At 38.2% G+C, this 12759-nt stretch overlaps 1 protein-coding gene across 7 annotated transcripts in view; it reads left to right on the top strand.

Annotated features, from left to right (window-relative positions):
* Positions 1-12759, top strand: part of LOC119797649 (rap guanine nucleotide exchange factor 6-like) — a 187952-nt gene that overhangs the window by 71152 nt on the left and 104041 nt on the right. For all 7 annotated transcript variants that reach the window (XM_038306812.1, XM_038306813.1, XM_038306814.1 and 4 more), the window contains one exon: positions 5162-5231. In XM_038306812.1, coding sequence (XP_038162740.1) covers positions 5162-5231 — 70 coding nt within the window. The remainder of the gene's footprint in view (positions 1-5161; positions 5232-12759) is intronic.

Genomic DNA, 12759 nt, shown 5'->3' with positions numbered 1-12759 from the left:
GTCAGAAAATGCCTCTGATACGATGTAATTATGTGCAACTTGAACTGTTTGAAGTAGTTACTATAACTGTGGGTCTGTCTGTTTACTCCTCACCAGAAGTTGGATATTTGTAAACTATGGTGAAGTTTGGAAGCTTTTCTCTCCAAGTGTTAGATGTTTTATTTTATATTAATCAAAACCTTAAATTGACTAAATGCTCAAATAAACAGAAAGTTTTATAGGGAATGTTTTAAAGTGACTGCATGCTTTGATGTATGAATTATGAATATGTTTTCTCCTAATTCCTGTACCCATACCCTCTGAAAAAGAACCTAGAGCCGTTTTCACTTCTGTTATAATCAGAAGGTCAAACCTCTAAAATATGAGAGGACTTATCAGATCATTTTGAAGCGAGCTTTCAAAATGCAAGCAGAACATTTCTGTGTGCTGGGACCAGTGGATGGGTCGTACAGCGATATGCTTAAAGACATCTGATGCCCTGAAGGCCTCATTGAAAGATGCCAGGAAACCCTTTGCTCTATTAGGAATATTTCTTTTTGCAGCTGACTGACATGTGACCCCGATGGAGGGAAGTAAGAAACAGCTGATTACAGAAGATAAATTGGGTTACTGCTGCACTGAGAATAGGGAAAATGTGGGAAATATAAACATTCAGTTGAATGTTTCAGATTTTTTTTTTTTTAGTTTAGTCTTCTTTAACCTTTTTGGCTCCTTCTAATTCTGATAGTGCTGACGTCTGCTATTAGAGTAAAAATATATGAAGTAGTTTGTTTGATCCCCACATTGAACCTCTGACACGTCAGGTTCTTTCAAGCTTAAAGAGGAACGCCGTTTTTTGTTTTTTTTTACATTGGCCCATTGATTTTACGTTATTACATAATTTTCTACTCACCCATATAAGTTTTTTGTCCCTTGGAGCCGTTCTGAAGATATTCCGTTAGGTTATATCCAAGTAACGTCTTCCTTTGGGCAACGACTTGAAGGCACAAAATAAACTTTTCATAATTTATCATTTATGGTACGCCAGCATTGATATTATGTAGGTGAATCACTGTCCCTCAGACATCCGCGGTTATATTTTTTATAGTTACCTGGATATAACTAGGGATGGGGATCGTTAATATTTATTGATATCGATACGTTTATCGATACTCCTTATCGATCCGAGTCTTTATCGATACCACTATCGATACTTTTCTGTTATTTAATGGAAAGACGATGCAACAAATTTTTTTTAACAGAACTGCTATTGCTTTTATTGCTTAACAAGTGAGCATAACAAAATGTTTCTAGCCTTCAATAAACATGGCTAATGTAATAGGCCACTTCGAAATGACATAAAACTAACTAGAATATATTTTCACAATTGTTGGTTTATGTATTATACGTCTACTGTCACTTTTCATCATGTTTTTAGTGATTAGGAAAATATTTAACAAATAAATAATTGTATTTTAAATTAAATGTAATTTTTAATAAATGTTGGCATCAGTAGTTTCATTATATATTCTAAAATAATTAAAGCAATATACAACTGTATTACTCATGTTTCTCGCCAAAAACAAAATTTCCCGTTTTCTTTACGTTACACTTGAACGCATCATGATAACCTAATTGTTGTTTTACTGAGCAAATCTGAACACATCATCACGCAGCACGTCTGAAACTTTATTTACTTTTCAAGCTAACTAGCTTGTATGCTTCCGATTACAACACGGATTTCACAATTAATATTTTTAACTGACCGGACAAGCTACAAAGTCTGTGTGCGCGCTGACCAGTGTTAAGGCCCATTCATACCTCACGTTTGGCCTGCACGTCCGTATTTCTGTCCGTACGTTCTATCCGTTGACTCCTTCATACCTCCGTCCGTTGAGGTGCGCAATAACCCGTATTTCCTCTAGGTGGCAGTGCTGGGCGCCAATGATTCGTCATTGATCAAAACATGGCGATGGTCCAAGACTTGATTCTGTTGCATTCTTAGTGATTTTGTTGACATTTTGTATTAAAAACTCAATAGCGCCCCCACCGTTTCCGGTAGTATTGCTCCGTATTGATCCGTTTCGTCCGTAAGCGTAAGCTCCCAATTTTCGTGTCAAAGTACGGACGAAATCGACGGTTAGAACGTATGAAACACTCCACACGTATCCGTATCCGTCTTTTACGTGAGGTATGAATGGGCCTGTACTCTGAGTGGATGATGAAGACGAGACGGCTGTGGTGCGGCGGGGCAGCAGCCGGAGGAGGAGGAGTCTTTTCGTCTGTTCATTCATCCTCGAGTCGCGAGCGAAGTTAACTGCCAGACTTAACTTGTTTTACTTTTAATATCTGTTTGCTTACAATTTCATTCCAAAACATTGATGGACATGCTGCAGTGATTGGATTGATTAGATTTAAATGCTGTGACGCGACTCGAGGGACACACAATTATGTTACAGGACCTCCGGGAGAAAAGAAAAAAAACGACCAGACTCGATAGTGGTATCGATAAGCCCAAACGTTATTGATTTTCGGGTTTTGAAAAAAGTGGAACCGGGTCCTTGATGGAACCGGGTTTCGATCCCCATCCCTAGATATAACAAGACCGAATATCTTCAGAACAGCTCCAATTGACACAAAACTAAAATGGGTGAGTAGAACATGATGTAATAACGTAAAATCAAGGGCCCAATTTAAAAAAAACGGTGTTCCCCTTTAATTGCAGTTTAGTTGCTTATCATAAAATGGAAACTGATTTGTTCCTCCTTCAGTTGGACGCTTTCATTCTTTTTGGAATTTTTTGTCCAAAGTGAAATGTCCCATTTAGTTTGGGAGGCTGAGAAGAAAAGACAATTTTATTAATGTCTTCATTCATTTCTGTGAAGGCTGACATGTATTCCAGACCTTAATCATGACTTTGAGCAATACACTGTTTCTAAGCTGCATCTGAGGAGAAGAACATTTTTTTCCAGCTCAGAATGAAACAGAATGCAGAAGGAAACCAGAAAATAAAAGGAGACATGTAGTGGGATAGACCAGGGTTTCTTAACCCTTCTCCTCATGGCCCACTGTCCTTCATGTGTCTCACGCCTGATTCAAATGATTGCATTTTACTTCCTTTGCAGCTACGGAATGCTGCAAAAGCCTGTTGATCACCTTTTCATTCAGTTCAGGTGTGTGGAGGCAGGGAAACACCTAAAACTTGGAGGACAGAGGGCCCTGAGGACCAGGGTTAAGAAACTCTGGGCTGGACATTTTCAGATAAGCAGATGAGAGAAACAGGGCTATCTTGGAGGCATTTTAGTGAGTTAGATTTGAAAATAAGCACCGTTAATGGAGATGAGAAGTGATCCAATCAAGCAGAAGCAAGTAAATTAAAATAATTCTCAAACATTGTTTTAAACCAGTGAATTTTAACGTCTAAAAAGTTTTTCTGGAACCCTGCATGGCTTTATGATTGCATTCAGCCGATCCTTGAAGAAATGATAAAAAAAAATTAAACTTTTGTCCTTTTTTCTGTTTATCTGGTAACACATACTGAGGAGGCATTAAGACATACAGACAATTTCCGGTTTTGTTGGATGACCTTACAAAGGTATTCATGCACAGTTTTTTGGGGGTTAAGGTTTCACAGAACGAGCAAACTGTTTTACTTTTTGTACTACTTATTGTTTTTTTGTAATACTTTTTGTTTTACATCTCAGGCGTACATCTCTGTGGAAAAGTGTTTCCCAAACTTTATTTTGACTTGTGTAGCCCTTTGAGCATATTGTCTTACCATAAGTATCCCTCTCAGTGAAAAGTATTGATGATTGTCCAAAAGTGGAATGAAAAATGACTGATTATTAAATAAAAAAAACTATTTTACTTAGTCTGCTTGAATTTTTTTAATTTGTTTAAAAAAAACCAACATAAATATGTTGTCTGGAAGTTAGGAAGGAATTATAATAAATACAAACTAAAATCATATTGTAAGCCTGTGTTTATAAAACTGGAGCTCATCTGAGTAACTCCCTTATCATATTTAAACTTGATAAATTGGGAACAGCAATTATAGTCAGACTGATTGATGATCAGTTTTTCTTTGTTTTGATCAAGAGGCATGAACTGGTTTGATGAGCTCTGATAGCTCAGTGTGAAAAACAGCTGATATCAGGCCGTTCTCTAGATCCACTCTTTTCCTCTGGATGTGTTTCACAGCTGAAGGTGAACTCAAAGGAAAATATGTACTTTTTTGTTTGTTGTTCCTCACAAAATAAAAAACAGAGACAGTCCTTTTTTATTTTACTTTATTTATTTTACTTTATTTACAAAGAAATAAATTATTCTCACTTAACCCTTGCAATGCACTCACAGACCACTAGGGGTACGAATACCCTTTGTTGGTAATCACTGCTGTAGAAGACGGCGCTATGATCAGATCAGATGATGATCAGTTGATCATCATCTTTTCCTTTTATTTCTGTACCTCCTTTTGTTGATTAGTATTCATATTCTGGATGAGATACATGTCTTTTTTTTTTTTTTTTTGCTTACTATATAACAAAGTGTGAAAAGGCTCTTTTTACACTTGGACAACTTTATTGTAATTTTGTATACACTGAGTGTATACAAAATGAAATTTCGTTTATACAGCCAGGCTCAAAGGACACCTTTACAATTTGCTCAAGGATGAACACTTTACTTTGAAGAGTTTGTTTAATTTTTATGGCTTTGCATGGAAAACATCAGGGAAAAAAACCCTATGGTTTTAAACATTATTATTATTGCATCAAACATTAATAAACTATTTATCCAAGAAGAAATGCATAGCTATCTTTGTATTATGGGAGTTAACTCTGATAAAGCAGTATTATGTATTCTTCTGCACACAGATGAACTTATATTGACTCAAATGTACATGTCGGGTTGCTAGATTCACTTCCAACAGATGTAACTCCTCTAGTTAAAGATATTCAGCACATAAATCAGTATCATTTTACATGTAATGATGCTTCAGTGTAATGATTTGGGTAATTACTGTCATTTAAGGGCCCCTAATGCTGGGGTTTGTCTGTGGGTGGGCGCCTGGGATGGAATGCATCTGCCCCTGTGGTCATCGCAAGCAGACGGTCTCATCTTTGCCTGAGGTCTGTTTTTATTTAATACTCACATGTATTTTTTTTGTCCGTTCTCTCTGCAGTTTTGGGAAGCAGCTGGGGGGCAGGCGAGGCTGTGAATGCATCACTTTGGAGCCATCAGAAATGATTGTGGTGGGTATAGATGCTGCTCCCTCTCTTTTTTTTCTTTTTTTTTTTAACTTGTTTTCCCTTTTCTCTCTCCCTCTCAGCTCTCCTCACTTTTATCCCTCCGTCCCTCCTGTGCTGCCCTTTGATATCAGTCCCTTTTTTCATCTTTATTTGATGTTTGCGTGTTTCCTGCTATATTGTTCTCTCACATCCTTCTCTTTTATCGGCCTCCTTTTTTACTTTCCTCCCGTGTCCTGACAGGGCTACTAAAGAATATTGTGATAGTGATCCACGTTTCCAACAGTTTTTAAAAATGCTTTTGCATTCGTGTTTCATATGAACATCGCTTCTGTAATTTCATTTTCTTTTAAATCTAGCTGGTCTTCTTTTCTTCTTGATTTTCTAGCTTGTTGTAATTCACAGGCTTGCTCTAACAGACAGATGACCTATTGTAGGAAGGTTACACTGATATCATCCTTTAGCTGTAATGTTTAGATTGCAGAGGATTTTTTTGGTATAGATTAACTCAATCTTTGCAGATTTTACTCTCACTATGAGTCTCTCTTGGAAAAGAAAAAAATTCTCACCTTGTTTCTATCATAACCTCCATCTGGCCAAAACGTTAATGGGTTTTTTTTTTGTTTTTTTTTTTGTTTTTCAGCACTAAATCTACTATCTGATAAAGATGAAAAATGTCAAAGATTAGTATTCGACAGAAAAAGTTTCTTTCCTTCCACAGAGGAACTGCTGGTTACTAAAGCTGCGTTCATACCAAACGCAGCAGAAGCAGCGAGTTTACATGCAAAGTCAATGGTTGACGCGCGTCAAGGCGAAGCAAAATGTCCCGCAGCGTGTCTGAGCAGCTGAAGCAGCGCGTCGGGAGCTTTTAAGCATCTGACGCGTGCAACGCGCAGCAAACGCGCTGCTGCTCAAGATGGGAAAATTTGACTTTTGCTACTCGAAAGCGCCGCATCAACCAATCAGAAGACAGACACATCTCTGATGATACAGATCACTGTGATCAGTCCTCTGAAACAATTTATTAACACCTAAATTAACTCAAAATGCTGAAGCCTGCCGACAAAACATGTTCGCTTTTATTATCCTGGTGCCTGCAGTTTGGATGACGGACATGAAAACCGCTTTCCAGTCGCCGCGGCGAACCGCGAGGCGGCAGAGGCTGCTGTTGAATGGGATTCCTACTGACAGCGCAAAGTATGCAGTCAGTGGAGGTCTGAGCGGCGCCGACAGAAATAATATTGGAAGGCATGATGGTAATCAGGATGAACTGGCTGCACTGATTAAGTTTTCAGGTGGATTTTCCCACTTAAAAACATAATAAAACTTCTTTATTCCCACTAATTACAGCTTCCAGGCAAAGAAAGGATAGTGTAGCTCCGCCCAACGTGCGTCAGAGCCACTTTGCCACCGCGCAGCCAGAGCAGCAAAGCTGTTCAGCCGCGCATCAGAACTAAACTGGTACAAGCAGCAAAAAGGAAGCAGCAGACGGCTTTTTGCTGCTTCTGCTACGTTTGGTCTGAACAAAGCTTAAGACTTCTGACATTAAATGTTGCCACTGATCCTCCATCTGTCATTATTCATCCTTGACCACACCTGTCAGTACAAATACTGTTGGTGGAGAATGATTAGTTCCACCCTGTTTCTGCATAATCGCATTTTCATTTGATCATGGAGGTTTCTGAGCAGTGTCATCCGCTGCCTAGCAGCTGTTTGGCACATGATTCAAAATGACTGACATTCAGCAGGGAGTGCATGCACTGGGTTCTGTGTAGATCTGGTGCTGTGTCTCAGGCTTAATTTATAGTAGTTCAATACAAAGCCTAAGAAAGTTACTTATGAAATGCAAACTCACCCATAAATGAAATAAGTCTTTTTATTTGCCCCTTTTCTTCTGGTTACACGATCTGTATACTTAAAAATTAATTGTGGTAGCTGTATTCGTTATCTGGGGTGCAAATAAATGGGCTGCCTTCCAATAACTTGAGCTACATGAGAGTCATGCATTAGTATTTTATCTCTAGGCTCCATTTATGCTTCATTATACCTTCTTTTTTACCCTTCGTATTCAGGATGATGTAAAACATTCCAGTGCATAATTTCTTTCTCCATCAATTGAATTGTCAGTCGATTCAAATCACTTAAATTCTTGTTTTACACATTCCATATTTAAATTCTCTCTGATGTATAAATATGTAATAATTCACGTTCAGCTTAAGTATTTAACATGTTTTAATCAACAGCCTAAATAATTGTAAGAAGTTGAGCTCAGGAAATAAACAGCAATCCTCTTTTCACCTCTTTAACACTCATGCTTTTTGCTGGAAATATTTCATAGGGTTTATATCTTGGTTTATCAGGTCTTTAGGATTTGCGTGGTGTAGGGGCGTCCTGTGGTATCCTGTGGAAAATATTGATATTCAGACTCTCTAAAACACTATTTCGTGTATTTTGAGGTGGAATGGATCTAACTTTATGTATTTGTTACATCACCACTTTTTTTGGATTATGGGATTTTGTATGTGTGCCCGACTAGAGGTGGAAATTTCCTAAGGAAGGCATCCAATCACTTTTATGTACAATGCTATGTTTCATAGGTTAATTCAGACAATCAGAAAGTGTAACGCTACGTTCACACTGCGCATCAAAAAAGCGCCTGCTGCTTCATTTTTGATGCCGGTACTCAGATGTGTCCAGATGCATCTGATGCTTCTGCTGCTCCTGTGTTCAATGGCAGAGAGCAGCTTTGCAATATCTGCTGTGATCAGTGGGTAAAAAGTAGCCTCGTGAGACCATCCTGATCTCACGAGCTTTCAAGGTTTCACTCGCAGATCAGTCTGGAGACTCTCCGTTAAAGAAAATTAGGAGCCGTTCACCAAACGAACGTCCAATCAGCGTTGGCTTTGAGGTGGGTTGAGGTGTGACGCAACGAGAAGTGCGACAGTTCAGTCTAAAGAACATGGCGGCTTCAGCCGATGAAACTAGCGTTAGCATGGCTATCGAGCAAGTTTTATCGGAATTACACAGTATTTCTTCACTGAAAGAAGAGCAAAACACTGCTCTGGAGGCTTTTCTCAGAGGAAAAGATGTTTTTGCTCTTCTCCAGACTGGTTTCGGCAAGAGTTTGATCTATCAATTGGCTCCTCTTCATCGTCGCTCTGTTAGTACGTCATATGCTTCGTTGATCTGATTGGTTTATTTGGCCGGTCTATCACCAACATAGAGCCAATCAGCTAACCAGTATTTTCGCCCCTTCCCAAAATACTTCAACGGAAGGTTTCCAGATGGATAAGCGGAGCAAATCCATCTAGCGGATTCAGGTTAGGTAAAAAGTAGTTTTAATACATTTTTAAGCTATAAAAACAAAACATTGTCTGTATAGTCAGTAGTGTTGCGCCGATGCCATTTTTTGGCCCTGATACCGATACCTGGCTGTGCAGTATCGGCCGATACCATAATAATGTAAAATAATTGCCATCATGGCTTTGTCAAGCTGCTGCCTACCTTTGTGAAGCAGGAAAAAATCTAGGGCTGTTGTAAACGAATATTTTAGTAATCGAGTAATCTATCGGTAATTCTTACGATTAATCGAGTAATCGGATAAAAAAAATTTATAAAATAAACTATTGGCAAATCTGCAATAACACCAGTTAGTCCAGATCAGTCCAATATCTCCTTTTTGAGCATCCCTAACAGTTAAATGTTTGTAGTTAAGAAAGTTTACTTGTAACAGTAGTTTGCTTTAACCTGAAGAAAAGTTATAAGATATTAAATTATATTCAAATAATAAAGTGGCAGGCTCACAAATATGCTTATAAAAATGTCTAAATGTAAAGGTTTGAGTTTGTACAGAGTTCTGCAGCCTTAACTAGTCATGATAAAATGCAAAAATGTTGCTATTTTTATTAAAACGATGCTATTATTTATTCTTGATTGCTTAGGTATAAACAAATATAGAATTACTACAAAAAATATTAATCAAAAATTTCTAATTCATACATAACAGTAGCGAGAAGAAAAGACTGTAACTTTTCAGGATGGAAAGACACCAATAAATAAATGCTTTTCAGCTTATGCCTGTAATCTGTTGATGCGTATTTTTATTAACAAACTTACATTAAGTCCTGCATAATTTCTCTCAGTTCCACCCTCACATACAATTTACACTACACCCGGTTAAGTAACCGCTATGTTTAGATGTAACGTTAGCAAAATAATGTGCCTCAATTTACATCTATAACATGGCAGATTATCACACAACGTAGTTAGCAAAGAGAACATAAACGTTACCTGTTGGCAACCGTGTACGAGTTGGATGCATGTAGCGGGTGTTTTCTCTTCAGATGCTGCAACATTGATGTCGTGCTGTTGTGGTACGCCAATTCTGCTTTGCAGTGGATGCATTGCGCTGTGTTGTCCTTTCTGTTCAGCCTAAAATGTTCCCAAACTTTTGACATTTTTTGTCGCTTTCGGGGTTCTCCTTCTGAGCATTCTCCGGTTCCCTCCATAGCTATAAACTTAGCACAAGCGCTCCAGGCGCTAACGGAAGTGGTAGCGTTGTGCAACACAAAAACCCTCCGGCTAGACCAGTGTGCTGTGTATTTAACCGCATTGCTTATTACAATACAATAAATTTAGCGAAGCTTCGAGGCAGATAAATTTCCTTGAGGATTTTTTGTAATCGAGTTACTCGAGTTACTCGATGAATCGTTTCAGCCCTAAAAAAATCTAATACAAAGTGAAACCAGTAGAACTTTTTATTACCTACCAGGAGTGGGTGACAATAGTTGAATAAACTTATGGCTCTCAAAATGGTATCGGTGCCCTATTTGTTGGTACTCGCCGATACCGATACCGATACCACCATTTTAGGGCAGTATCGGGGCCCCGTCCGATACTGGTATCGGTATCGGTGCAACACTAGTAGTCAGTTCATCAAGATTACAATCCTGCCTTCAAATATTACTTCACTGTCAGAGGCTCACAGACACCCACATACCGATGGTGAGCTTTCACTGGGAATCCCCAGCAGCAGCTGCCTCAGACCGAGTCGCCTGTTGTGGGGTTTCCCCTGCTCTTTGTGGCGGCTGGACGTAGATGTTGGCGTTTTTCAAGTACAAACTGCAGGCACCAGAATAATAAAAGCAAACATATTTTGCCAGCAGGTTTCGACTTTTTAAGTGAATTTAGGCATTAATTATCTCTTTCAGTGGAGTGATCATATCGCTCTGCATCAGCAGTGCTGCCACCTTCCAGATCAGCTTCTCTGATTGGTTAATGCGGCACGTCGAGCACCGAAAGTTCAATTTCTCCAACTCCAGCATCTTTGCTCAAATTTGAACATTTCAGCAAAGTTTCCAGGGGAAAAACAGGGCGTACTAAAGCTGTACATCCCAAAAACAGGGTGTACAATTTGTCATTTTTTTAGTAAAGGGCATGCAATGTACGCTCGTATGTATTGCTAGCTAAAAACCTTTTAACAGTTCAAGTTTCCGTGTTCTTGCTCTAAAAGACTTCTCTAACCTTTTATCCTCTTTCTAGAGTTTCCATTTTAAAAAACATTAAAACAACACATTTGACATTGTCCTTTAACACTGAAAAATGAAGTCTGATGGTTAAAGTGATTGGGTGTTGTTTATTTTCCAGACATCTTCATCATCTGACTCAGGATGTCTCAGGATTAAATCATTACCGCATCAAGGGAAACATGATGAAACATAATTATTAATGGATGGACTGTTTCCTTCCCTTTTTATGTTTTAAAGCTGAAGCAATCATTTGCAAGCTTTTTATGCCAACAAATGCCCCTCTTACCCCTTGAGGAAAATCCCCCGTCTTTACAGGAAAGGAAACCTTAACAGATAAGGAAAATACTTATCTGTTGATATTTCATGAAGGGTGAGACGTTTTTAAGCTAAAGGGCTTCAACTGTTATTTTAATTTCATAGTCAGATATTTTTGGAAATTTAGTGAAAAACTTGTTGTTTTGTGTTGGGTTGTGTTTTACAGAAGTAGTAGAGCCTGCAGGAAGTTGGCAATTAACTTAAAAAAAAAAAAGGGATTTCCCAAAGAACACACATTAATCATGAACTGTTTTTACAGTCTGAGGGTCATTACTTAGTGAACAAGTGGTTTTTGTTCCCTTTTATCTAAACTATTTAGTTTGTTTACTCTATAAGTTATGGTTTAAACACAGGTAGTCAAATAGTTTAGAATGGATTCATGTTAGCCTTTATGTTTAGTACAGGTATTAAATCTCGGTAAAGATGTGTCTATTTTTTTACTAATTCACTCACTGAAAAGAGCTTTTCTTTTTATGATTGATTTGACTTTGTTATGGTTCTCCCCTTTTGGGACTCTGAGTTTTTAGTTTTCAGTTTTTTTTATCGTTGTTATATTCAAGCAGTCTTTAGTTCATCTCTGTTTCCCCCTTGTGCTTGTTTCCTTTCCCCTTGCTTCCTTCTAGTTAGTTCCACTCACACCTGCTCCTTATTCAGTCCATCTTTTGTTCTGTTCCCCTTATATACTCCACCTCTGCAAGCTGTCCCAACTGAAGTCTGATGTCTGGCACCATTTTGGATTTAAAATGGCTAAAGATAATGTGCTGGATAGGGCTGGGTAAAAAAAATCTAATCGATTTTGAATCGATTCCTTTACAATTTTGCAAAATCAACGTCTAGGGAATGAGATCGATTAGTGTTATAGTGACGTGCGTGACGTTCACATTCAAATGAGCAGGAAAGATGCACACAAGCTTACTTCAAGCCAGACAGCTGCAAATATAGCCAATAGGTTGACTGAAGACTGAAGTTTGCACCTATGAGACAGTTTTGGTCACATCTGAAGTTTAATTTGTCTGATTTACAAGTTTGCACTTTGTGTTTAATGTGACAGGAAAACTTAAAAGACATGAGTATTTTTGAAACACAGTTGAACCAATTTCATTATTGTAAAAACAGATCGAATCGAAATTAATCGACTTAGAATTGTATTCATCAAAATCGAATCGATTCAGGACTTTGGCGAAAATACCCAGCCCTAGACTTTCCACATGTAAACCCAACTCCAAAGTAACCAGGATTTACAGAAGAAGAAAGTAGACTTCATTTAGCAGCACATTGTTTACTGATATCATAATAAATGTCAGCATCTCTGTGCCATTATTAAGTTGTTGAGCAAATGGGAGCCGCCAATGTTATGAACAAAACATAAGACAAATAAAAGTAAGAAAAAAAAAACAGCATGACTATTTATAGTCCTGCTGATGAGGGGCGGTCTGAGCCGAGGAGATGACATAAAGTCAGATGAAAGGCGACATGACTGTTTGACTGCAGGTGCTTTAAAAACATATCTGATTTATTATCACGTAAAGAAGTGCAGCACTTCTCATTCTTTTTCTTCAGGTGAACAGATCAGAACTGGGTTGTTCAGACTGCCGTGAAAGAGTCTTAAGGGCAAAATAAACAAAGCCACATTTGTCAGCCGTGTGAACAAATCCCTAAGAGACGTGGGCCTCTTTGTCAGAAAACATACA

The sequence above is a fragment of the Cyprinodon tularosa genome, unplaced genomic scaffold (genome assembly GCF_016077235.1).
Source record: "Cyprinodon tularosa strain WSP-4 unplaced genomic scaffold, ASM1607723v1 ctg592, whole genome shotgun sequence".
NCBI classification, from domain to species: domain Eukaryota; kingdom Metazoa; phylum Chordata; class Actinopteri; order Cyprinodontiformes; family Cyprinodontidae; genus Cyprinodon; species Cyprinodon tularosa.
Note: the sequence above shows the minus strand (reverse complement) of the source record. Positions and strands in the feature narration are given on the sequence as shown.